Source organism: Anopheles stephensi, chromosome 3, assembly GCF_013141755.1.
Source record: "Anopheles stephensi strain Indian chromosome 3, UCI_ANSTEP_V1.0, whole genome shotgun sequence".
Taxonomy (NCBI): domain Eukaryota; kingdom Metazoa; phylum Arthropoda; class Insecta; order Diptera; family Culicidae; genus Anopheles; species Anopheles stephensi.
This window is the reverse complement of record NC_050203.1, coordinates 45,046,134-45,073,789: the sequence shown is the minus strand read 5'-3', so window position 1 is coordinate 45,073,789 and position 27,656 is coordinate 45,046,134. Positions and strand designations below refer to the sequence as shown.

The 27,656-nt window shown below is 46.9% G+C and overlaps 1 protein-coding gene and 1 long non-coding RNA gene across 3 annotated transcripts in view; one reads left to right on the top strand and one right to left on the bottom strand.

The window, feature by feature from the left end:
• Window positions 1-203: 203 nt before the first annotated feature.
• LOC118511058 (protein gustavus) overlaps window positions 204-27,656 on the bottom strand; it is a 102,192-nt gene continuing 74,739 nt past the window's right edge. Inside the window, exons 1-3 of one of the 2 annotated variants that reach the window (XM_036053667.1) lie at window positions 23,950-25,370; window positions 3,525-4,438; window positions 204-3,433 (exon numbers count right to left, since the gene is read on the bottom strand). In XM_036053667.1, coding sequence (XP_035909560.1) covers window positions 3,294-3,433; window positions 3,525-4,438; window positions 23,950-23,969 — 1,074 coding nt within the window. In that variant the 5' untranslated portion in view covers window positions 23,970-25,370 and the 3' untranslated portion in view covers window positions 204-3,293. Of the gene's footprint in view, window positions 3,434-3,524; window positions 4,439-23,949; window positions 25,371-27,656 lie in introns of those variants that run through there. The other variant, XM_036053668.1, reaches the window with a different exon arrangement.
• LOC118511064 lies at window positions 25,473-27,012 on the top strand. Its single transcript, XR_004906104.1, has 3 exons — window positions 25,473-26,489; window positions 26,554-26,836; window positions 26,922-27,012. It is a non-coding gene; the product is annotated as an uncharacterized LOC118511064 (long non-coding RNA).

The following is a 27,656-nucleotide window of genomic DNA, read 5'->3' as shown; positions in this document are numbered from 1 at the left end:
AAAATTGTGGAGGATTTTTTGTGATAATGCATTGGGCGAAGGAAGACGGTTCTGCGTGGTCGTTATTCAACCGTTGGCCGAAGTGATCTTCCTGTGTATCACCCCGTCCACAGCAAAAATCCACCAATAGCTACAGTTTAAAGAAAACTTAACCTGCGGATCATCATCAACGGAAAGTGAAACAATGTCTGTATGTAAACCGCTTTTTCTCACATTGTCAGTCCAGTAGATTTATTAAACAAGAGGAATCATCATCGGGAGTCATTCACTCGATAAATGCACACACTAACGGAAGGGCGCGCTCTTATAATGCTTTCTCTCTTCATTCTCGCGTACACATCTTACCTATCGACTCTGTCCTCGACTCGAGCATTCGTTCTGTCAAGCTTCTGTGTGATTTTTTGTTTTTGTTTCGTTTGTTTTCTCTAAACTCTCGCTTAATCTTTCTCACATTTTGCTCTATATTATATATACGTTTTGTATCCGCACACGTGTCTGCGGAAGGATATTTTCTTGTCTATTCGTTGCCTTTTCCCCTAGCGCCACATTCATTCGCAATGTTCTCTCTATCTCTCTCTCTCTGTCTCTCCTCCGGCTTGCACTCGGCTCGGCCGGAGTAATTCCATGGCTCATTCACACTTCGATCGAATGCCGAACACACTCGGCCGCCCCATTCACACACAGGCAGTAGTAGTATTATAATCTCTCCCCTAAGAACCTCCATCCCAAATCATCCTCCCGCACACACACACACACAAAAGTCCCCGCAATCATTCAGTCCCACACGCACATACACACACAGCGTGTCCTTTCTTGCATTCCACGTGGTGGCTATCCTTGCCAACCATTACGCCTGATTTAGGGATGTTTGCCCTTCATTCCGTATCACGCACACTCGTTCTCGTTCACTCTATCTCTCTATCGCTCTCGCTCTCTCTCGCTCTCTCTCTCTCTCTCTCTATTCTGGCTCGATCACACGTCGCATATGCACGTTTACAATATCTGTTATTCTTTCACTAAAAAAACTATTTTACATATTTTTTTGTTTTGTTGTTAAAAAAAAGCTTATAAAAAAACAGAACACAGTTTATCGATACTCTTTTCCGCCGTGATTGCTAGTCCGTTTGGGGGGAGGGAAGGAAGGGTACGTGAGTAGTTGTTGCGTGTGTAGTAGTTTCTAATGAAGGTCCCAACAACGAACCATTCATTTTGTCAATCTCCCAAAATGGGCGCTGGATGGTGCAGAAAACATCAGACAGTCGAAGGGAAAGCAGGAAAGGACCACACGTCACATCGCAGCCGCGATTGCACAGAGGAACACAGTGCAAGTCTCAATGCGGGTTGGAAGTTTGGGATACGAGAACGCAGAAACTGAACGTAAAAAAAGATAAAAACAAAAAAAAAACAACAAGACAATTCTAAAACACGTACACACACCTGGTACCGGTGTACATGCATCATGCATCGAAGAATTAAATTTAAAATTGGCTACAGCTGCAGAATGCCGCGAGAGCAGTGCAATACAGAAGAACGTAAAGCGGTTGTCTGTTGAAGGTGACCGGAGATGACAAGCATATCAAAGGAACAGCGCCATATGACACACGGATGGTCAGTCAGTGGTGGTGGATGGTTGTTAACGTCGTGGTACAGTCCGGTCATGTCTGGAGTCGCGTCGGTCTTGGAAGCGCTATCCTTTTAAATACTAAACGACAGCATCGCGTTCGCGCCTGTTCGGTTCCATCCGTTCTGCCCACCATCGGTTCTTGAGATTATCTTACAAAAAGCTTTCGCCAGAGCTTGAACTCTGCCTAAAACATGTTTGTGAATAATCCCCATAACGTACGATAAGCTTCGATGCCAGTCGTGTTAGGTTCTTCTTCATTGTTTCCGTTCACACACCCTGCAACGTCTTTAACGCTAACGGTCCTGTTGTAGGCGCTCATGCTTTCGTGTGTGTGTTTTCATCCCCTCACGCACACCAACACACACAAACACACACTGCAAAGAATGGGGAAAGTTATTGCATCGGTTGTCGATCAATTATGCCACTATTCGTCCCAACCAGAGGCTCTCCTGCCCCTCTTTCTCTCTCTCTCTCTCTCTCTTCCTCTTGGAGTGGTCCTGGTGTAGCTGCTATGTATGTAAATGTATAATGAGAGGTTGTGCTGTTCCGGGTGTGGTAAGAGTTTTGTGCGAAAGGCGATGGTCACCACAGCCACGTCTCACCTCTCTTTCAACTTGTCGCCCTAGCCTGTCTATCAGTAATTATTGCTTTTAACCACGTTCTGCTGAGGGTAGAGAAGTGGATCTCGCGATGCCCATGACTGTAATCGAACCTGCTAGGAATACGCATGCATGCCGGCAACTGCCAACGGTTCCTCTCTCTCTCAGTCAGCAGCATCGACCATTTGATCCTTTACAGCACAGTGTCCTCACCGTTGTACCGGGAGCTTGCTTCATGCTACGCCTCATACAAACGAATTCGTTGAATGTTGTTACGCTATCTTTTTTATCACAAATAGTACAGGGTTGTCAAATAAATCAAAACTATATATGGTCCACTACCCACAGACCGTACCAGCAAACAAGCTCTCGACGCCCGCAAGCTCAAGACTCGGTCATTTGTAGCTGTCCAAGACACCTTTCGTGCCTTTTTCGTAGTATATGTGTAATGCGCTTTTGCCTCGTCCTAAAAATTCCATAATTATAGCAAAGAAATATTCGTAATAGTAGCTATCATAATCTTGGCCACGCAGGCAGGGTCACAATTATTAATCTACACTTAATAGCCGTGCTGCCTTGGTCGGTTGTTATGATCGTAAAACTATGTTCGCTTGCGAATACTATCACTGCGCTTCTTGCTGCTTCTTCGCCCCCGTCAAGATAATATTTGCTGATAATATATCCGATCCGATTCCGGTGCGCCACACACACACGTCACGGTGTTGGTCATTTCGCGCCGCCAAAGTCGAATCGGGGGTCTGTTTGCTGGCACATGCTGGAGGTGTTTGGGAAGCGTATCCTCGGCGGTTGATGAAGATAAAGGTAAACAATAAGAACACAAGGACCCAACAGCCACGCTATCTATGACGACACCAACATTTCTGCGCGTCGCAGCCGATGTACGTTGTTGCTAACTGAGGGATCGGGTTGAACTGTTTTTGAAGAGGGGTAAGTTTTGTTGTTGTTTACTGTCTTGTTCCTTGGTGACGATGGTGTTTTCTCCTTATCGAGCTCAGCGAGGCCCCTCCCCCTTCTCCCATCATGTCTACCATCACTTGTGGGACGTTTTATTATCTTCGATCCCGGTACAACAGATAGGTTTTCATCGACTGCGGCAGGGCTAGGTTTGGTATACGTTCCTCTAAATACGTCCGGCCGATTCTCTGGCGAATGACGCGCCTACAGAGATCCATTAGTGGTAGCGGTTCGGCTAAAAGAAAGCAAAGAAAACGATTTCCACCATTAGTCACATCCACGGGGTAGAACACTTGCTCTGTGTGTGGTTGCGTTGCGATACTTACGATCTAGTCCGCCAATGTATTTCATCGTTATTTCACAGTGCCCCCAGACGGCTGACACGATCGGGTAAAGTTTACGTCCCTTCAGTCCCTTGAACGCCACACCCAAATACTGGCCATCGACGATAAAGCTGAGCGTACCCTCGTCCATGTCGAGCGCTACGAGGAACTTGTCCGGCACCAGAAATGTTTCCTCCGACTTCAGTATCGCAGGATAGGTGACGCCCGGACAGGACTTGGAGTTGTGGAACAGTTTGTTGCGTCCCAGGTCCCAGCCCCAGCTGTGCTCGTTTAGGCCGACTAAACTTTGATAACCTACGGAGTGCAGGGGAGCTTCGGCGGTCGCCACACCGATCACCGCGTGCGTGCCACGCTGCCGTGTCGACCAGGTCACCTCCCACACGTGCAGGCCCTTGGTGAAGCCCACCTTGCCCCGTATGCAGTCTGTGCTCTGTGCCACCGGATGCCGGTGGAAGGTCATTTTGTCGTCCTCCTTCACAAACACGTTTAGCGATCGGTCCTCCGAGTTCCACGAGTACTTGAGCTGCGTTTCTCGAGGCGCCGGAGGCATATCGAGCAGCACATCGAGCCGAGCTGGACGCTGGAAATGGGCTGCCAGTTCGCGGGGAATCTTCGGAATGAACGGGGACGGCTGATCACGGCTGACCGTTTTGACGCTGCCACTGATTTTTTGGCCCATATTCATGCCACTGTGACTACTGCTGGTGTTATTTGTGCGACTGCTTCTGGTGCTACGGATGGCAACCTTGTACGATACGCGAATACGCTGCTCACAGTCTCTCGGATCGATGCGGTTCAGGACCACGCGCGGCAGTAATGCGGGGGTGGATGACGATATACTCTGTGGACGGCGACGTTCGCTTGACCTTAACACCGGACCCCGGCTAGATTTGTATCTGCAAAAAAAAAGAAAGGAAACAATTCTTCCGTTAGAGATATGGTGGCTAATCGCTGGAAAGGAATTGAAATCAAATTTCTCCGAAATTATCTCTCTTTATGAGGGGAGTAAAGTGATTCAAGCTTTCAAAGAAGTAATTGTTTTGTTTTTTGTTGGAGCAACTGCTAAAAATACCAACCATATTCAGATACAGCTCAACATACATAAATCGGTGTCGGTGTCCTTGGAGAAAGGCATGCTGTATTTCCTTTCTCCAGAGGGAACAAAGCCTGTGTATTGCTGTTTGCTGCTTTGCACCTCCAGCGACCTTGCACCGATTTGAGTAAAAACGATCTAAAAATAATCGCAGACCGTCGTGTTCGACGCCACCCACACCCACATCTCTTTCTGCAAAGATGATGCCTTGAGATTTTCTCCAAGTTGCTATACTTTCTGGGCTGTCCAGTCGGTGCACCACTCCATTGACGGAATGCCAGACTGGTGAATTGTAAACATCGGCGGCGCAGTAAACCGACCCAGAAAGAAACACGTTCCGTACTTTGTCCTCGCTGTGCACAATCGCCGAAAACCAGATACTTCGTCGAATGAAAGTTCTACCCACCGAAGCCAAAAAAGGGAAATTATCCTCAAGGTTAATCAAACACCAGTCTTTTCCAGGAGCCTATGAGCGAGATGGATGTGTTTCCCAACCACGCAATTGGCCGTTTTCTGCCAGCTCTCCGGATTGGTATGAATAAGTAAAAGCTGCTTTAGCGATTTTATAGTAAAAGGAAACGCTTTTTCAAGGTGCATTTGCTTACCCAGAGAACGTGAACAATTGTTTGTGTCAATCGAAACTTTGGGTCAAACTCGAGATTTTTTGGTCATTTCTATCTTGCCGTGTGTTTGGCAACAACAATTGCTGCTGACTGAACAGCAATAAAAGCCTGCAGATGGTCTTATTTCTGACTCTGTTCCATGTACGTTTTGAAAACAACCAAACCAGCCCCCCCCCCCCCCCCCCCCAGAAAAGCGAAACATAATGTGTTATATCACTCTACCAGATCATCAGAAGTCACAAAACAAAAAAGCATACCAATAAGTTAGCAGGTGAAAATAAGCATTCAAAGGATTACCTTTTTATTGCCTTTCATGTTTTTGTTTCACCCTGCCAAAGTTTGTTGCAGGTGTTACTGAAGAGACCGGGTGGACGCATTGGCAAAAAACATAAATACCAAGATGAAAATGAACCGATCGCCGCAAGGTGTCAGCTGCTTTTGCCTGCCAACTGCAGCTCAGGGATGTGAATGGTCAGTTTTGAATAGTAGAAGCACAAGGACTTTATCTTCACAAATACTCATCACACGGGCAGCGTTTTACTACATTGTGCCCCAATGTCAAAGGATAATCTATTAACTGCCGGTGTACGCCATTAAAGTCGGCATTCATCTGACGCAGTTAAACTTCGGTAATTATCATCGTTTGCATGAAATGCTGTACCGTCGTACGAGGGAAGATGCGGTGCGCTTGTGGTAGTGTTTTCACTAATTTAAGCATCTATGTACAAAATGTCGAACCAATTTTAAATTGAATTTACCACTTGTCAGTCAAACAACCGGTCGGCAACGTCTCGACAACGATGCCAACGACTCCAGAGACGCATACTACGGACAGAGTGTAATCAAAAGTGTGTGTGTGTGTGTGTGTGTGTGTGAGTGGGTATCAGGTACATTTGCTTTCAAACGAAGAAAACGATCGGATAGCCCTCGTTCTTCAGAACATTGCTATCATTGCATCGATTGCATCCATTGCGACAATGGCGACTAAATGTCAAAATCATTAGCAATTTCCTGCCGTTTGATGCCGAGCCCGGCTGGCTATTGCGTGTACGTTACGTTGGTGTCTGTATGTGTCGTGCCCTGTCTGCTTATCAGAGAAGCAGTGCGCGATTCTGTATGCAATAAAAAGCATGATGATATTCTCATCACGCATACATATTCCCATACAGAGCAAACACACAGCGAGACTTAGCGAACAAGTTCTTATGCTGGCGTATCTGTCTGATTCTATCTTCTTTTCCATTGTTTCATTGGCGGTTTAGCGAAGAAGACTCGGCATTGGCTTTAAGAGCTATAAATTAAAGCGAATACTTGCCTTTCTCCCTTCTGCTTCCCGGCCCCAGAGCCAACCAGCCAAAGCCGTGATAACTAATGCATGAATTAAAACGCACATACATCTCTGGGGATCTCTACGCAAATGGCGATGTCGATAAAGAATGCGCAGCAGCGCAACAACAAAAAGTACACACAAACACACGTATATATGTACACTCTTCAAAGGTACGGCAAAGGGAATTTGTACAATAGAATCGTATCGATTTAATGTCAAACAGCAAGATAAAAGGGAGAGCAATCACAATTCGAGCACAGCAAGCAGCCAAACTGTTTGTTATGTACTCTCCGCTTTTCCAGCCACCGCTAGGAGCAGAAGCAGCAGCATCCGGCAGCAGTATACCCGGTGGTGTATGTGTGAGTTGCTGAGCTGCTGTGGAACTGCCATCGGTCGATTTCCCACACAACGAAAGCACACCGGGAACATTTTACGTTAGGGCAGCATCCATCCGGCCAGTGTAAATACTTTCATTGCATTTACTAACGATCCCTCGACAGCGTAACACGACGAACAGGATATACACGCGCGGATCATGCGCAGTTCCTGTTCCTGTGATGCTTGATTCGTTCCTTGTACCAACCACACTACGGCACAGCTCTACCACCGTGTGAGGGGAGTGTTTCCCTATATACCCGACAGCCACGAAACGTCCGTTCCCTTATTTGTGCTTCCCTTCTATTCCTTGTGCCATCCTGCTCTGGCTCTTGGCGAGCGGCGGCCGTTCTATGCTTTAAAATACCCCCTTTATGTGCATCATCGATCACAATTGTACATTTGCGCAATCCTGTTCGTTCCGTGTTTCCTTTCCCAGAACGAACATCCTGCCCAGAACTTGAACCTAAAATAGGATGCTGCACATAGTTCCGAGAAAAGTTTTCTCTTGATTGTTGAATTGCTAATGCCCCGTCGTGTGCTTAAATTGCGATCGATAAAATGTGTAGTCTTGCACACTGCTTGTCGTTGTTTATCATTAATTTCGGCAAGACTTTCATTGTTGGTGTAACTTCGGCACGATACAGCTATTCCTGGTCTAAATGACGTTAACTGAGAAGCGTTAAACTTATTGTTGTATTGCAGTTAATATTACAAAATCATCATTTCCACCAACTTTGCATGAATCATATTTGGATGTAGTATATGCTCATCATCAGCCACAGCTCCCACAAGGCAGGCACTAAAGCTATTGCAAGCTCGTACAGTCTAGACATGGCAGTTGTATGCATTCAATTCACCTTATAAAATGCAGAAAAGGCACTGAAGTTGTGCGTTGTATCAATTTGTCATAATTCATTACTCAAAAGGAGAAGTAGGTTCCCTTCGTTTTTCTACAGCTAGCTCTTGTACGTACTCTGTCCAACTCGCTTTCAAACAGCTGCGTTTGAGCGTTATTTGTTTCGATCGCAATTATCTGCAGTCGTCATGAACAAGTAAAGGCCAATAAAACAGCTTAACCGGGTAGACGAGTTCTAAGACCACGGCAACGTCATTCACAAACGGTGTTACACGCACGCACACAACACAAGGCCAATAAAAAAGTAACAAATTTTACAAACTGGAGGACAACTTCTTCTCCATTGGTTAAATCGCTGTCCCGCCACACCATCGTGGGGTAGACACATAAATATCATTGCAGACGTATTGCACCGGCATAAAGCTGCAGCGCGCTACTAAACTTAAGAAGCGTCGCCTTACAACATCTAAACTGGGTGTCCCAGCAGTTCGTCGAGTTACATGCGACGCCAGTTTAGCAACACAAGCCTCTCCACCACCACACAACAGCGTCTCGTTTAACGCTCTATGGAAAGGTGTTGATCAGTCGATCGCTGCTATAATGCAGGTTCGATAGCTTCCAAAAACGATCAATTTTCATATGAGCCGTCTGTTATTGGAAGACGGCCCCTCAGGCCCTGTTATCTGGTCTCCTCAGGCTAGCCTTGACTTCCACCAGAAACAACGGATGTGGTATTCTTCAAAGTGTTTGTGTATGTAGTACTTGAAGCACTTTAGAAGCCTCTAAAATATCTTTTGGGTGTCATTTAGCAACGGAAAAAAGAACACACAAAATACATCTTTGCTCGACTTAATGTGAAGGTCTAACCCGCTGGAAGATGGTAATATGAAACTTTGACCGAAACTTTTTGACTGTCGATTAATGCCTGGAATCGGTTTACAAGCAGCCGGCCTACGAGACTGGGCCTCATTGGCCTGGGAAACGGGCAAACAAGGATCTTAGCGTAATGCAAGCTCTGAAAAAAAAACACGCAAGCCAAACCCCGTCACTGTAAAAATACAAGCCATAATATTCATTTACCACAACATCCGCCGATAACTCTGAAAAGAAACCGAACTGAAATGATCTGAAACATCCTGTTTCCGATGATCCGATGACTGATTTAGTGAATGTACGTACATTGTGCTCCAAGCGACCACGGCACTGATGTCAATGTTCGTGTTACCCTACAACACACATCCGAATACGGCATATGGTAGATTGATTCAATTCACCATAATGATGATAATGACTAAGACCAAGAACCAGATGCAAAACAGATCTCACGAAGAATGAATCATTTGATTATTAATTTCTAGTTGCGAGACGCTGCCTCCGTAAGGTCTGCCGCGAGGGATAAGGGTACTGACGACGATGATGTTGGCTGTCGTGGCTATCATGTCCAGAGATATGTAACCGGAATTTAGCTGTCTGTTGCGGATACGGTGCAGTGAGCCATATCCATCCGAATAACGAAAAGATCATCGGCAATTAGTACAAAATAATAATTGTAAAACTTGAAATTGCTACCACTTTTGTACGTAAAGTACCCGTAGTAACGGATGAACACAAAGTGACAATTAATCCTTGGGTTTAAAAGCTGCACGTACAGCAGTATCCCACAAATAGTGTAAAGTTAAAATACACAACTCTCCAGCTTAGTTACAAAGCTTAAAACAAAGATCGATTGTTCAATGCTGCTCTTAGACCCCCGGTTGCTCCGTTTAGTGTTCACAGACCTTGGGAAGCAATTCGTCGTTCGCGAAGGTTTGTTCGTGCGATTCGACCGACCAGACGTCGGTTATGTAAGGTCCGAGCATTATGATTGAAATGCAAAAGCCACACGGCCACAGACGCTTTAGAGAGAGACGGCACACACGCGTTAACCTTCAATCTGACAAAATCGTGGCATAAACCAGCACATTTGGCGCGCTGGGAACTGTATTTGGGAGTGGAAACCCCGGCAAAGGAGTGTTTGTGCGCGCATTTATGTTGCGCTGTGGTGGTGGTGGCGCCGTTCAATGGTGAATGAAAAAAAGACATGCGTACGGCAGCTTTACAAAAAATACGGCATGTTGCTAGTTATGCTGCACACCATACCACGACTATGCTTGCTTGCTGCTGCCTGCCTCTATCCTCCTGCGCATTCAGTGCGCATACAGCATCACAGCCGGGGACGAGGAGCGCCTGTTCCGAAACCAAGTACGTTTCGCATTTTTGCAGCTTTACATAATGCAGCAGGCGATCGCGAACCAATGCTGCCGCGCGCTGTCGTTGCAATGAGGTAGTTGCTGACACCGATAGCAGTGCGTAGCAAGGCGGCAGGCAATGAATCTATTTCCTTCACTGGGGCCGATCGATGTCTGGGTTTCTACTTAATTTCGCTAAGATTATATGCGGTCGGTTGCGGTGGCACACGATGCGTAATCTAAAACGTCGTCTTCGTATTCGTTTGAGTGTAAATTGTCGCAAGTTTAAACAAAATTTAGCAATAATACAGTTTCAATAATGCTTTTGATTGCTTATTTCTGTAACGTACGCTATCGTAAACGGGTGACCCAAAGAGCTGAACACGATAAATGATAACTAGAATATATGGTAAAGCTGAAAAATTGGGTAAACCATATGCGCGCGGTCTCACACAATCGTCCGCATTGCGCACGTTGCACAATGATCGCGCGCGCGGTTGAGGTTGCAGCCCGTACAAAGCCATTGAAGCAAGGACCGGTTAATCGTGCTACAACAGACGCAGCAACCGAGCAACGTTCGTCCTAGCTTGCCACAGCCAACCCACAAGAAAGCTCGCTCGTGTGGCCTATTCTCGATGCCGGGTGGTGGTTTTTCGGTGGCCCTCATATCATTCGAACTGACCCCGCGCACGCTTCATGCCTACCTGGCACTTCACGCAAGCAGTCCGTTGCAGTGGGGCAGGAGGCGTGGTGTTGGTGCGTGCCGTGCGCCATTAAGATGACCTCGTACGTGAGACCGTGTGCGATCGATGTGCCATGTATGCTCGAAGCTGGCTGCGAGCGGGGATTGGGTAGTGGCAGCACGTCAGATCGCGGCTAGCGATTGACCTTTTACCGAAAACAATGACCATTAAAAAATTTATGCAGATTGAGCATAATGACACGACCTTGGTGATCAAACCCCCCACAAGAAACCAAGCGCATGGGACAGATACGTGTGTGAGGGATGGAGCAAACCACGCAATCTTAACCAGAGCCAGCTGCCACATCGATAGAAACGCAATAGATGCGGCGCGCGCGCTTGCCCGCGTTGTAGGCAACTTTTCGATAGGATACTAGACAGAAGGATGAAGAAAGGCATGGAAATCCATTTTCGTACAGTGGTGGAGGAGAGTTCGCTGTGCTATTGCTACAGTTATTGACATTTACCTATCAGTCGATACGTCGCTAAATGGCGCGTGAGGCCCCATTCGGCGCCTCCACCAACGGCTTGAACTTCATTCACTGCGACGAGCTGAACAACATCATCACCTCTCCTCTACCCAACAGCCATGAGGTGTCGTGATTCAAACTCAAACTACGAAGCTAAATGCAAATCAAATAAACTGTTATAGAAGCGCCGTCTTAGTTGTGTCGTCACAGTAAGATGGCACATGCAACGAGGAAGGGGAGATGTCCTCATCCTTGTGACATCACGTTTCCCTGCTGTTGGCGGCAACTTGCGACTGTGCGTTTGACGATCGCTAGAGATATTGGCGGTTTTGTTAAACAAACGCACCGAAAGTAAACCTGTTTCTCGGTGACACACGGTGTGCTAGTGACCATGAGATTATGATGCGCACCCTTTGCTCGACTGATCGTTAAATCAACATCTCCCAAGCAGCAATCGAGAGCTTCGCAGTGTCCTCGGGGATTCAAGTGACATAGTGGTATCAGTTTTTTCGTTGTAAGGTGACGACAATCGTCGGCTAAAGCATTAGTGCGGATGGAAACGCTTTTTAGAAGGCATGCTGTAGGTCTCTAGGACAACGGTTCATGATCGCTAGCTTCCACGTTTATAGCTCAAAAACTGCTAGTGTCCTTCGTCCCTCCGACCAGCAGCTTGCGTCTTGACCGCGACGACACACTAAACAATTAGCAGCAATTTAACGGTCTTTTGCTTTATGTAAATTTAAATTACAACGGCACGGATCCACGAACCGCCAAGAGTGTATGTATGTGCAACTTCCTACCACTTCATTTGCGTTCAGCTATGTGTGGTTGGTTTCTTCCACGCTTTTCAACCTCTTGAGATAAATATCACGGGCGGGTGTTGATGGGTGGAGAGGTACATTTGTGCAATTATGCGTTATCTCCTCGGCGTGCGGTTTTCCTTTCCTTGTTTATGACACGTTTTTACATACGACGTTTGTGTGTGTGTGGACCTTGGCCGCACACGTGTGCCTATTGCGCACATTCGCTGCCTATTGATCGTGAAGCACAATATAGACGCGTGCTGTGGGAAAAGCGCCAAGAAACGGCCAACAGTCCTCATTTGGAAGGTGGTACAACAGAATTAATAATGATAAAATCATGCTAAAATGGAACATTCTTAAACCCAACAAAAGGTGAGGCGAGTTGATCAAGGCAAAGTGCTAACACACATCCAACCTAAGCGCGTCTAGCCTACCGAACACCCACTTCTTTTTCAACAGTGTACACAAAATTTAACGTTACACAAAGTCACTTTGTCTCTTTCCTGTCCTAACAGAAACCAACCAACCCGACAAAAAGCGCAAGCGAAAGCCATGGTTTTGATTATTCAACCGGAGAAAAACGGTCTTCGGTCCATATGGTTGCGCTAATGTGAATGTGGCCAAGGTCAGCACCCATTATTTCTATTATTTGCCACAACATTTACAGCAGCAACTGGCGGCGCGATAAAATGGCACACACAACTTCTTACGGTCATAAGCGTCGCGACATCTACGACCGCGGAGGTGGCTAGAGTTCCTTGTTTGGACGTCCCGCGTAACCACCACGCACATATTTATCTCTTTATCATTAACCAATCGTTTAAACGCGCTAAAGTTGGTGTCCGAGACGTATCCATGCTAAACCGTGCTACCCTATCTCGATTAGACGTAAGAACGAGTGAATTAAGAAGCAGTTGTATGCTCAACAGTACACAGTAGTAATAGTAGGCAAACTATAGTCGTAGAACCGGCATGAAATGAGCCGAAAAACGTTATTGTATCTATTTAATTTTTAACCAACTCATAATGGTACAAAAATTAAAAACAATTCATTCATTGCTCTAACTAATGACAGAACCATGCGGGCTCTCAGTACAGTGAACTATTGATGTCTCAAACCAGCAATTCACGCTGCTCCCTGTCATCACGCACAGCTGGGGCACTTATGAGACACTCATTTAGACTGAAAATTGAGCGAAGGTCAGCAATACCCTTATAAATTGACACAATCATTTACCAGAAACTATGAACAAAAACCGATCGACCAAACGGCTACGGTACCCTTGTGCGTTGGGTACCATCTTTTTTACTTCCTTAAAAATTATTGTTTGTGTAATCGATACGTTCGTTTTGTGACCCTTGCAAATAAAACGTTCGTTCGTGTACATGTTTGACGAAGAGTTCGTGTCGAGGCAATTCAACAACCTCCAAAGGACAACCCCCCTCAACCTCCATCCTCTCCGTCCGCCCCTCTTCGCACCCTGAGTACAACGTGTCCTCGTAGGTGTTTGCATTAACCTTCGCAACGCAACAATATCCCATATGTAACCTGACGAAAGGATGATGACGTTACGGTGCTAACCGAATGCGTACTCTAAAATTCATACACACGCTTGCCAGCGCATGGTGCCATGGCCTATTAGAGAGAGGTCAACAAAACGTAGTACAGCAACTACACGCAGATGCAGATCACACCTCTCCCTCCAACGTTCTCGGAGGACGTTGGCACGCTGCTGCATAAGAGCAAATCGTGGTGGACATCTTTCGGATACGAGTACATTTAATCGTTCTATGTCAATGTTACGCCTCCTTGTACCTTCATTTAGTCACGCTACTACCACACACGCATAGATCACATTTATGTATAAAATGAGATCACATTCATGGCGATGAGACTGTACGAACCTTGGGGCAGGATAGTATGACCGTCATTTTAAAACTCCCTCTCGGTTTTATTGCTCTGCCTTTGCCACACCGACCTTGTAAAGCGGCTGGGGGTTCACACAACGACTCGATCCTCACATTTGTTTATGCTTTATTAGATTAATTGGCCAATACCCTGCCACACACACACATGCCCATATGTCGGCGGTTGGTAACACCCACCCTTATCAACCAACATCGCGCCGTTAATGAATATTTGAGGTCGCCTGTGGTGGGACGTTAGCCAATTCAAAAGCCGCTTCCATCCTCATTGACTGTGGACTTGTGAGCGGCCAAGGCTTCGGCGCTCTTGAAGCAACCGGAGACTAAGGGTTGACCTGCGAGAAGGGATGAACACGCTCAACGCACTCACACATCGTGTCGTCTGTGCTGTCGTTGAACAGAGTCTTGGCTTGCATGCGTCCATCGATCGCAAGACAAGTCGAGGTAGCACACGTACGCAGTAAACTTCTTTGTACGCTTCATTCTTCCAAACAGGAAGAAGGATCCGTTCAGAAGGGACTCTGCGGCGTGAAACGGTGGCCGGGCATGCAATCGCCGTTGTTTGGTGTGTGCGCGGCATAACGAACGTGTTTGGCGAAGCGATAAAGATATCCAGCGATGTGTGCAACCGAAAAAACGCACAAACCGTGCACATCAATCCGATTTTTGTGTGTGTATGTGTGTGTGTGTTGCACGGATTCTAGCACTTCATTTCGTATGCAAGGAACGGATCTTCGCGATCGACGGCCGTTTCCGTGATTGTTGTGTTGAGTCGTTGCACTGACGACAAATCGATTTTTCGCCAGTTGTCCAAGACGTGAAGCGACACAACTTAATGGTTCAGCTGACCGCCGCTGTTCGGTAGATCATCTTCCGTCCAGCAACACCTTTTCCGCGTCGTCTTAAACCTCGTGCCAGTACCCGAATTGGCGCAAAAAAGGTGCGCACCAACACACGCAGCAGCAACGGCAGCAGAGCCGAAACCGCGTTCAAACCGTGGAGAACGCGTTTCCAACTGATCGCATCGCTTACCATCGTCGCTTGGCTAGCTGACCGCGGAACCGTGCCGCTTCGCTATGTAAAAACGGCCAAGCGAAACCGACGGAAATCCATTGTCAAACGCAGCTGAACTGTTTACTCGGTCATGCAGGTCGGTCGACTTCCACACCAATGCCGCTTTTCATCCTCGGCAGACCTTACCCATTTACCCCGGCTACGGAACCTAGAATGCGACGACATACCGTCCGTCCTCTAGCTCGTACAACACATAAGATGACACTTTTGTGTAAGGACGGTCTACGCCTTTGCCGAGAGTTTTCGTGGTGCCCAAGGACTCCGCTTTTGCGCTGAAAATAACTCATAATAAATTACGCACAAAATAACGTCTTTACTAAAACGGGAAATCCAGAGACTGGTTGACTCAAAGCCAACCGGTTCCTCCCATCGACTGCCGCGAAGCACTGTTCGTATTATCTCGTTGAAAAGTTGTTTTGCGCCGAAAAATGCTCAAGCCTTTTCTCTACGAGAGGTGTTTGAAGTGCGTATTACAGCAATTACTAGTTTACAATCCAGCTTCAACTGCACGGGGAACATGAAATCCCCAAAAATGTCATATGACGGAAAATGTCGACGGAGAACGACGGTAGGGGCCCACCCATGCGAAAGAATGTTAATGAAACCAGATGCGTGCTAACCTCAACTCCCAGCTACTTCGGCGTCAGTGAAAATACGACGACGCTGTGTAAATGTCAGATCGTTCCGCATCTGCTTAGTGAATGCCGAGATGCACATCCTAGCAGTGAAGAGAGAGTGAGAGAGAGAGCGCGCGCAACGACCGAACGATTCGCGCAAAGCCAAACAAATCAAGAATCGAGAGGAAAAAGCTAATTTTAGTACGTTTTCCAAGCGGAAACTGCATCTCGCAGTGAACGAAACGTGGCATTTCCTTGGTACTCACAGGCACCACATACAAGGAAGTTCAAACAAACTCACAGTTCTGATAGAAGCACACAGCTGGTCTAGAGTCTTGCTTTGCCGGCCATTGAAGTCCATTGAACTTGTCTGATCAAGTACCGGCTTCAATTAGCCGGCTGCACACACGCACGCACTGGAAAAGATCGCACCAATCAGGCTTTATCGACAACCGCTTCCGGGGTTCGTCTTGAGTGAATAAAAATCCGAAATAGCCGTACGACGATGTAAGTTGCCTTAAATCTAAAGCCGAGCAAGTGGGGATGCCCGTTTTTTGTACATCTTCGATCTCTTGAGCAAAACTCTCAACTCTGCGACCTTCGTCAGACGGAGGGTAGGAAAACTAATACCACTAGATCATCGATCAAGGTAAAACACACACACACACACACAGCCAAAACCATTCGCGCCCGCGTTTGCTCTTAAAAATGTTGAAAGTTTGTCTCAACTCATCTTATTATTATTGGCGGGTTGAAGTGCCAGCCAGCGTTGCAGATTGTTGCTACCGCAACTGTTCCATAGCTCCCCGGGTGCGATGTTTATTCAACAACTTGGCGGCAGAATGACAAGCGATCACGTCATTTTCAATTTGAATACGTTTTAAATATTTCACACTTCTGCTTGGATCGTATCTTCTGCGGCGGCATGCCTGCAGATGGCGATTGGCTATTGGAAGTAGGAAACGTGTAGTTACCCAAGATCACCAAATCATCTGTCGAGGACAGGTCGACGGTATAGCTCCCTCCACTCCAACTCCAACCGGCGTCTGTTGAAACGCTCCAAAAGCTGACCGAAATGCCCTGTCAGTTGAGTAGCCTTCGAAAATCGTCTAGTCTAGAGACAAGAATAGATGAGCATCCCTACCACTTCAAACTTTGAGTCGATGGCAAAAATGTTCGGTAGAGCGTTCGTGTGTCGCCACGGCGAGAGCTGTTGTGTCTTGCGAACCTCTGAGGGATTATTTGGATGCCTATCGTTCATGAAGGTCAGTTTACTTAGCGTTCTTCAGAAACCGGGACGCATCAGCTGACGATATGACGCACCTGCCAGGACGCAACAATAATCGTCTACGCGAATTTGAGTCAACGCAGTGCCGCACACAGCGAAACGGCGGGCCAACCGAGTATCGTGCGCTCAATTCCCGATGGCCAGCTGACCAGGACGGACATATGAGCATCGTATCGCTGTTCGTTGCTTTGGTCGCTGCGCATTTCGACACGACTGAGAGGCTGGGTCTGCGTCTGTAGTACTGCACTGCTAAACTAAAGCGCTATGGTCTGTCTCCGGTTCCGGCAGAGCGGTGAAAAACAAGAGCCGGTTGTCGTAGCATAAAAATCCATTCGAGGAATCAATCGATCCGAAGCATGCACACACACCGGGGCACCAGGCCCCAGCCCGCTTACGGTTTTATGTATATTGTTTCCAATGCAGTGAAACGTGAACTGAACACCGAACCTTGACTATTTTCCATGCCAGCCACGGCCGTCTTCGGGAAGCAGATCGTAGATGACTTGATCTTCCTTCCTCTCGCACGTCTACTCCGAGGGCCGGCTGAGTGACTTTGCGCTACCCACCTATGCGCTATTCAGCTGGGCTGAATTGAGCTGTCTCGCTAGTATTCGGGGCTCTCAACGCACCATAAGTATAAGGCCTTAAACCTCCGGCTGAAGCTGGAGCTCGCCAGGTTGTATCATCTTTTCACTATGTGTGTTTTGCGTTCAGCACGATTCAGATTTCGCTCCATGCTAGTGAACTGAAACGGTACGGAACACTGACGAGCTCTCTCGTTCGCAACAGAAGGCATCACACACAGCTGAAGGGCAGCATCATCATCACCGGTGGCAGGAAGAAAAAAAACACCCAACACGGACACGGTGTACTAACTTCCAAAATTCAAAATTCACCAGTGTGCGGAGCCATTCTCTGCAGAGTACACGATGTGGAACACCGTTTAGAACGTTTCCCTCAGCGCTCAGACACTACAAACAAAAGTACAAAACTATACTCAAAAGACCGAAACAACTAAATGCCCTCCACCCGTTGTTCCCTTGGCAACGACAAGGGAGCCGATGACGGCAACGGAAGCAAGCTAACCGATAAAACCTGCCGAAGACGCCGCTTGCCGGCTGCCGGCTTCGGGACCGAGTTCGCTAACTTTTACTGAGCTCACCTTTTTCTCACTGGCACGAATCGGTTCCATTCTAGCGATCGTGATCGTGATCGTGACCGTCTTCCGTATCAGCCCCAATGCAGACGGAGGTCGATTTCGACAAACTACCCACCACCGTACAAAACCCATCCGGATTGAACCCAGCCGAGGGGATCGAACCGACCCACCCGAACCGGCCGATACCAAAGCGCACCACCCGAACCGACCGACCGACCGACCGACGGCAGTGGAGGGGTGCTGCTGCTCTGAGTGCAAAAACCGTCAAAAATGGCATCAAAAGAGGCAACATGTGTAACGCATATTATTTTCGATACCATTTACCACGCCGGAGCTACCGAAGCCGCAAACCCGCAGGGTATCGCGCATCGACAAACACGCGGTAGCATCACAAGTCCGGAACAACACACACCATCGCACACCGACGCCAACTGCCATATACCCGGTGTGGTGGCAAGCAAACGAAGCGGATGGATCTGCTGGTTGCGTTTCGACGTCTGAAAATACGATAATCACACATTATCTCAAATTATTCATTGGAAACTTTTGTTCAATTGTGAAACTTATATCAGCTTCATCCCCTGCACTCCTTCTGTGAGCCAACCCGTGCAGGGGGAGTAAAATGACACGCTGGATGGTAAACTTTGAGCCCAGAACAACCAGCGGGCCTGTTAGTGACAGGCAAAAGATGCGATTTTAGGTCAACGGTGCGCGCGATCGTAGTACAGCAGTACATTCTCCATCGATCCAGAAGTTCTGAGCTTCTGATACGGCACGGAACTCGTAAAACACAAAATTTTAATATCTTTTCTACAAAATATAGATAAATGGAAATCAGCTGAACGCTCCCAAAAATGTTAGACATCTTAGGCTTGCGGTGGCACGGAAATGATACGATGAATAATTATCGACATCAACCGGCAGCTGCAGCTCATTGATGCCCAAAGCTTATATAGCTTGGCATGGCCCTGAAGTTTCAAACACAAGAGTTTTTGGACGACTGAACTGGAGGTCTGGTCGAAAGAAAAAAAAAAAAACAAAGAAACGCAAGAGACAGACAGAATGACCAACAGACCACGAGTTCGTTCCTCGTGGTCATTACCGTAGTTGATCACCTTGAATCTGTTACTGAGGCTTCAGGCTTCATTCAGATGAGAAGACCTTGGTGATGAACTGGTAAAGATACGTACGTACACGATATGATGAACCGCTGCTGCTGCTGCTGCTGCTTGTTTGACAAACGGGTGGAATGTAACAAGGCGACATCATCAGGGTTATGCCAAAAGACGACGGATGGAATCGATCATTAACTATCACATGGAAACATGTTTGAACCTGTACAATAATACAACTCCCACATAACTCCAGTAGTCCCCTACATACAGATGCTTTTCTGTCCGAGTTTACGTCACTACAATGACCTTGAGCAGATCAGAATACTGTTAAAATGTTCTGCACGTGGCGCAAAGCGGGAAGTCTGCAGCTCAGAAATTGCTGCCTCCTCTGAGTCCCACACGTATCGTCAAATCACTTCACCACCGCCTCCTCAAGAGAGAAGAGTGCGTGGGATGATACCGAGCAATCACTTATTTAAATGCAGCAGCACACTCCTCGCAGGAAGAAAATGATTTCCAAATTTAGAAGCAATTCATTGGCTTCACCAGCTTCACCACGATTTTCCCCACGCATGTTTCCAGGCTGTGTGCCAGTGCTGCTGATGTGATTTACGATCACGTGCTACACATAGATAGCCATGGTCTAATACGACAGGTTCTTTTACCCATAGGACTATGCCGATAGAAATGTTCTCCCACAGATCTCACACAACACATTGGGAATGCAAGGAGCGTCGACACAAACAAATCACCACGTGGTGCATTTCTATCGCTTTCCTTACGAACTACTCCTGCAATCTATAGCTAGAGAGTCTAATGCACACGATGAGCATATGTTCAACCCGGATGGATCAATTTGAAGAGCTTCAATGCGACACCCTCCCACATGGTGTAACCACTTCTGCTTCTGTGTTCGCTGATGCCACCACCATTGCCATAACCACATGCTGGGGTTTCGTTCTCGCGCTTTATTCGTTCATTGCCCCGTGGGGGATGAGCTCACATACTCCACCAGAATCGAAGGCGGGGTACACTTACAACGCCGAAACAGTGTGCACTTTGTTGTACTCGACGACCATCCTTGGGTGGTTCAAGAGCACCTTTATGTCATATGCGGGTGCATAAACATAAACGTTGCCTTTGTCGTTGTCTGGTTGGTGCCGGGAAGGATCAACGCAATAGATATTTGATGCTGCTGCTGTTAGCTGCTCTAGACAATCCATTACCAGTCAATCACCTCTCTCTCTCTCTCTCTCTCTCTCCCTCTCTCTCTCTCTCTCTCTCTCTCTCTATCGGTCGAATTTGATCCCGGGGCTCAGACCTAGCGTTCACCCATCCATTCATCCGTTGCATTGGAAAGATGCGACTCTTTATTGGAAAGTTGTTTTGGTTTTCCTTCGCGTGCATTTTGCTTTCGACACACGCATTTGCGTTTTCCGCCAGGCCAAGCGTACGGCCCGCTGCAACGGAACTGTGCGTCGGGCGGGAGCGAGGGATGCGCAAAAATGTGCTGCTGTTAAAAAATATGCTCTAATGCCGCGAACCAAATCCGGACGACCGAAACGGAGCGCAATATTTCCCTTTCAACACTCGATACTCGATGCTACCACTACCCAGTGCGGGCAATTGAAATTCGCGTACCAAAAAGCGCTCACACTTGAATGATTTGAGCGAAATCCACACTCCACTCGGTGGACATGGCCTGGGTAGGATATATAAGGAAATCTGCTTGGTTACGCCGAACAGCGCTACTACTATGGCTGGGTGGATTTGTTGGATTTGATTTCGTTTGGTTGGATGGTCAGTTCCTGCGCATGACTGCAGCTTGCTGTTTCTGTTTCTGTTGCTGCTGCTGCTGCTGCTATCGGCTCCACACCACACAGTCTGCTCGTTTTCACAGTTTCAAAATAAATTTCTTTGTCTATCGATCGTGCGCGAAATATCATAAACCCGCGTAGTAAACGGTCGACTCCCTTTCCGTCCCGGCGAGCTGCATCGCGCCGCTGCAAACACCCGTCGTACATCTGAACTCAAGAAAGCGCGAAAAGCACGTGGTCGGTCACCGAGGAGCTGCTAAAAGCTCGGCGTTTCTCGGCCGCTGCTCCTCGAGCCTTGCATCGATGAATTCGGGATACGCGTCAGTTGTCGCGGCACTCTTGGACCCATTTTCTTATGGCAGTAGATTGCAAATAGTTGCACACTTTGTGCACTAGCACCCAATGGGGAGGGGAGGGGGGGGGGTTGGGGTGAAGGGGTGCCATACCAAAAAACCGGTTCACCGATTGTGCTAGGCCGTGTGACTCATGCGGCTGACTTTTGGCCCTCTCGGGCCAACGACAGCGCCCAACGATACAGGCAAACTGGAAGGGAGTTTTCCTCTGACGCGATATCGCCCGCAACGAATTCCGGAAATGAATATAGGAATGATCATGAAACCAAATTATCTGTCTGTCTGACGGCTCTCACCTAGCCAAACGGTGTACGCGTTTGTGTGGGTATATATGATACCCCGACAGTAGGAAAAACCCCCATAAGACCCATCAAGATCACGATTCACGACGCCAATGTGCGCGCGAACGCTCCTTCCAAGAAGAAAGCATGACACTTTCCGGCAGTTTGCAACTGTCTCATTTCCAGACGACGCCGTACGATGACGTACGCCGAGAACCGAGTGTTGTGTATGCTGCCGGGCACATGTTTGCCGGCGATAAGTCGAGCATTACTCATAATGCGAACGTTTTACCATCAGACCAGCACCAGCAGTATGCATTCGTACGGTTTTACGACCCTCTAATTAGCTAATCCTTTCGCTTGCTCGGCTCGATGGGCCGGTCGGTTCGGTTGGGTTTGGGACTTGCCATTCACTTATAGGGACAGAAATATGGTGCACGTTGAGGCCATTGTCCGATTTATGATCGGGATAGGCTTGCTTACACGCGCTCGGTCGGTTCGGGAGGTCGGGATGTATGCAGCTTGGCTTGACGTAGCAGTACTACAACATCACATACATCGCATGCGGAGCAAATCAGAAAACACGTTTCTCGAGGATGACGCATAAAAAATATCCTTGCCAGCCGAGAGGGGTACGCGCTATCGATTGTGCCGCATGGTAGGGGTAGGGGTAGGGCTCTCTATACAGTTTATCGTTACCCTGATGCATTTGTGCCGTGTCCTCGTTTACAGCCCCTTTTGCCTAGCAACACACACGCATCAACATCGATTCCTTGTTGACGCTGGCTGACTTTCCTCTGTTGTCAGTTGTGGATGAAGTAGCAGCTTTGAACCGAAAACCCAGCGAACCCGGTCGACCGGAGAACCCGACTGCTAAGTACGGAATACGGCACAACACAACAGCTGTCATATTTACACTTGAAGGGTTTTACCTCTAGTCGTGCTCGGAAACGGAGGCTTGGCTTATCGGGACCAGCGCGATCGAAAACAACACGCAAAGGAATCGAAATGTGAAGCATCGAAAGCTCCTACGAGACACCAGCATGTTAATGTTAGATTAGGCAAAGCACGTGATTCATCCTATTTTGATAGTTGATAACTGTAGAGTCGTTTTACTGGTGCAGGGTTGCAAATTTTTAAGAGAATGCAAGCTATTTTTTGGCATCTAGAACGTAATCTTTCTTCTAAGTCTGAGTTGAGTCATTGATTCATCACTTCATCACAGATCATATCTATCTTTACGGCGATACAGCAATTTAGTTCCATCAATGGTTCGGCCTGTTCCGACTTTCTTCGCACGACTTTTTGCTGCTCTTTAATTTTCTCAGCAATCGATTTTGACTACTGTGGGAAAAGCAAATGAATTACACTGCCAAACCAACAATCACATTCTTCCGCCTTGTCAGCCATCGTCCCGTAGAACACACTCCGCTACAGTTATCTACTGTCTGTGACGTCGCGGTTCCCAGAATTGAGGCAGATAACGGTTCTGGCCGTTATCAGTCGGTCGGTGATAGTAGCTAGAACCCGCCGGGAAGCGCAAGTCTGTGCCTGTGGTGTTCACAATGAATCGAACTGCCAAGGTGAGTTTGGTTTGTTCTGGTTTGTTTGACATTATTTCCCGTTTATCGCCGGGGCACCGAGCAAACAAGGTTAGCTCCCAATCAGAACGAGTGAGGTTAAACAAAACCACGCTTTGAACACCAACGATCGATCATCGTTCGATGCGATCAATGCCCCGAATGTTGTTGGCCTCACCGTATTGGTGACAATCGTATCAGACAATTCAGGCAACGGTTCCGATTGCTGGCCTCACTCGATTTTGATACCATTCTGCTACAACTAGAACAAATAAGTTTATCGTGTAGTTTCAAAATCTTCCATTTTGTTTAGGCTACATTACGTGGAAGCTTTACGACTGCAGCGTAGTAAGTTCTTTGTAACGCCAGTATAAGAAAGGATGGATCATCAAGTTAGTGTGCGTATGGACATGATTCGGCTTATTTCAACACACTGAAACTTCGGTTCGCTTTTTAGGATAGACAAATGAAATGAAATCATCACGAGCGCTCGTTAAAGGAGTCATTTTCACATAATAACCATTTGCAAAGCATTCTAACAAAAGCCTAATCTCGATTGATTGTAGAAGATGTACGGAGAATTATCAAGGTGTTAGTAGTGGCGGGGGAGAATCGTCATATTGAAATCAACCATAGTATGACGTTACGCGTCCATAATATATGCAAACATTTACCTTTTTCGTGCTACTTCCATTTAGCTGTCTTTTGGGTCTGTGGTCTTGTTCTCGCTTCTGTTCCACGCTTTCGCTTGATGTAGTACTAATCAGGGACAACGATGATGATCTTTATCCCCGACGATGCGGCAAATATCCAAGTACACGCACACACACACTACTGGTACAATACTGATGGCGATTGCTGTTGTAGTTGACGTTATTGGCGTTCGTATTTCGTGCAGCCAAAGGACTTAGCCTACTACTATCTTCATATGCCGTGGATGGATCGAAAACGATGAGGATTTCTATGCGGTCGCATCCGATTTCTGTATCGGAGGCTGTGGGGGCTTTTACACTGCTTGTGACACTCAAGATTTATCACACTGCTTTCCTTTCGCTTCTCGAACGCGTATGTTTTTTTTCTTTAAAGGAAATTTTTGCGAATTTTTGACGTACTTTAAGCGATTGAACAAAATAAATATTTTTGTACTATATTTTCCTTCTGCCAGGGTACTGGACTTCGCACACAACACACACGTGACAGTGAGAGCGTTTTGCTTTCAACTTAGTGAAACAAAACGACCGAAACACATCGCTAGCAACGGGAAGCTTGCTAATTAGCACCAATGGAAGGATGATCACTCTCTACTATACACACGAGCGCTTCGGATATTGAGTTGGTTCGTCGACTTTTGTTCTAGTACGCTTTGCTTTTCGCCCTTCTAAGCAACCTACACTGTTGTATCGTCGGCTTCTTTGTTGATTCTCACGCGTTACGACACTTCCTCTTCGGGTGGGTTAAAAAAGATGGCCAGCAATTGTTAGTAGTGGGTACCATTTTTGTTTGCCACTGTTAGGTTATGCCGATGCTCCGCTAATGGTTTGCCGTCGTTTTATCTGGCTTTCCGAAGCCCTTTCGTTTGACCGCGTTTTTGACAAAGACACATATTTTCCCCCAGGTATGCACGACGAATACACACATGCACAAAACAACACTTAAATGCACGTAGTACTGAAACGACCGATAACGCGTGTGTGTACACGTGCGCTCGGCAGTCCGCTAATCTTGTGTGGCCGATTTCGGTTACGTTTTCAAACAAGTCGAAGCTTTTTCTTCCTGTGTTGAGAGGCCAGAGATCGGTTGCTGAGATCGATTGCGTTTGGCGGATGCACGCCGCAAGACAGGATACAAGGGCGCGCTGGACGTGAAAAACTAATAGCACATTAACGAAAATAGGATGCACACACACACGCACACGTTCGGATGGCTACTGTTTTGCGATTGTTTCGCGGTAAACGAAATGCCTAACGAGTTTAAACGGAACAACGCGAAACGAAGGAACCAATGGGGATTTTCTGCGTGCGAAACGGCAAAGGGAACCTCCGTCAGCAGCCTGGTTGCTTGGTTCGCGTACTAAATTCAAGTGAATGAACGGAATCAATGAGAACAAGCTCGAAACGAAACGAACGGGTGAGCCGCGAGAGAGCGAACCGTTGTGAGCGAAGCGCGCTCCTCACGATCGTCTTTGCTCGCTCACTCTAGGCCGGCCTGGAACGCGTGGACGCGAGATGCCCGATGGGAGTGAAAGAGACCAACGTGAGCGAAACTTCTCACCTTACGCTCATTTCTGAGCACGAAATGCGTCGCTGTGGGAGTTCGGCAAAAACAAAAGATAAAACGTGAGAATGTGGATACTTTACTCTCCCGGTTTCGGCAGAGAGGAAAAAAGTTGCGGAACGAAAGCGATGGCGATATGCCAGAGCACAGCAGAAATATTACTATTTACTTCAACTTTTTTTTTGTTAAAATTTAATACTGTGCACAAGAGTGTTCTTAGTTGCATTCAACAACAATTGAGTAGAGCAACAAAATTAACAAACACACTTTGTTGTAGCGGAACAAAATGCTATCAAAATGTTTAAGTTTTTTAGCATAAAAATAATCATTTTCTAAATTATTTAAAAAGTTTAATAAATGATTATGAGATTTTTAGACAATTTTGTACAAAATTTAAATCGTTACAATTTTAAAAACTAAAAACTGACTTTTTTGTCAAAAAGTAAAGACCCTCTTTTCGTGCAGGAAATCCACAGGTCGCGTTACACCAAATGTCCTTTTAACAGTGTTGCCAGATTTTTAGTTCGTTTTGGGCCTCTGTGCATGATCAATCTTGAACACCTAATTTATAATTTAGGTAGGTCAAATTTGTGAAGAGTGTGAACAAATTTGATGGTGCACATTTTAAAACCATCATCGCCTTAACATGAATAATCGATGTGTCTGCACGTTCTACTTAAAAAATGAAACCAACAACGAAAAAGAGTTGCTTACAGAGTTCAGCCTCATGGATGCATTCCTGACCCTGAAGATTTCTTATCGATACTGCTGCTGCTCGTATCCTTTTCCAGTGACTGTCCCTTGCTTTATAGACCATTCGGTTTATATAAATTTTCGGCGCATTTGGGTTCTTGCTCGATGCGCAGCCACACCATCCATAAATAGCAGGTAGAAAAGGAAGAATTTCCTTTCTATTCTGTAATCTAATGGCACACATTCAGTAAGAATCATCGCATACACACAACCTTGAAAAGGCAAAGGTACAAAAAATCCTATCGTTACAGCACGGAGGCGGACAAACAGATGCACCAGCCACTCCAGCGTCGATAGCTCCGGAGGGCTGACTCCTACCCGTAGGGACGTTCCAGTTGCCATTTCTTAGGGTAGGTCTTTGGTTCATTATGAGAATACCTGTGTTTTGAGGATGCAACAAGAACGTTCTCTAGAACTACGAGACCTTCCCAGCTCGCATTCGAAGCAGTGTTTTCCTTTTTTTTTTTTTAACCGAGCAGTGGCCTGGAGAACCTGGTTTAGCTCGAGATTTTGCTTTCTCTTTTTCCAGATTCTGTGAGTGTGGTTGTACCTAGGTGGTTTGGAGACCACTAAACCCCCACCAATATAAATTCTTACATGTTTTCCTGTTTCGTTTTAGGGTTCTGGAACAAGAGGAAGGCCAGAGAAAGACAACCACCAACACAAAACTGCTTCTCTGCCAACGCTCCTGACGTATTCAAACAGCAAAACAAAAAAACGTTCTGAGTCTTCGTCGGGGGTGAATGTTTTCCTTTGCGTTATTTCTCTTTCCATACTCCGATGTGGTTCTATCTCGTACACCACAGGATACTGCGCCATCGACCGTCGTGTGCAAATGGGGGGACACGCAGCGGGTATGGAGGCAAGCGTGAAGGATACAAAACAGGTTTCTGTGCGGCGCTGCTCCCGCTGGATCCTCGGATAGGATTTTCATTTAGCCATGCATCGGACCTCCGCCACGCGAGGCCAGCACATAAAAACTACCTTTCGCTCCGAAGATTCAATTCGCTTCGTTTCGTTGCGAGCCATTTTTTAACGACTCGCCATCGAACACGCTCTTTGTCCAAAGTAAATGATCCTGAGCCTCTCTCGACGATGGCTCTGATCGTCTTTAGCGATACGAGCTCTGGATGCTCCGGGGAAGTCGCTGGCGGGTGGATCCGCGTGAACTTGAACTCTGCCGGAATGTGTGGACATTTCTCTCGCCCCCCGACCGGAAAAGCTTCTGCATAATTGTGGTCCTTTCATTTTTTTCGTCTACCCCATGGAATAGGAAAGGGAATTAAAATTGGAACGAAGTACACAGTTTGTGACTCACCGAGCAGTTTTGGGTAAAACTGCAATGAATCATCGC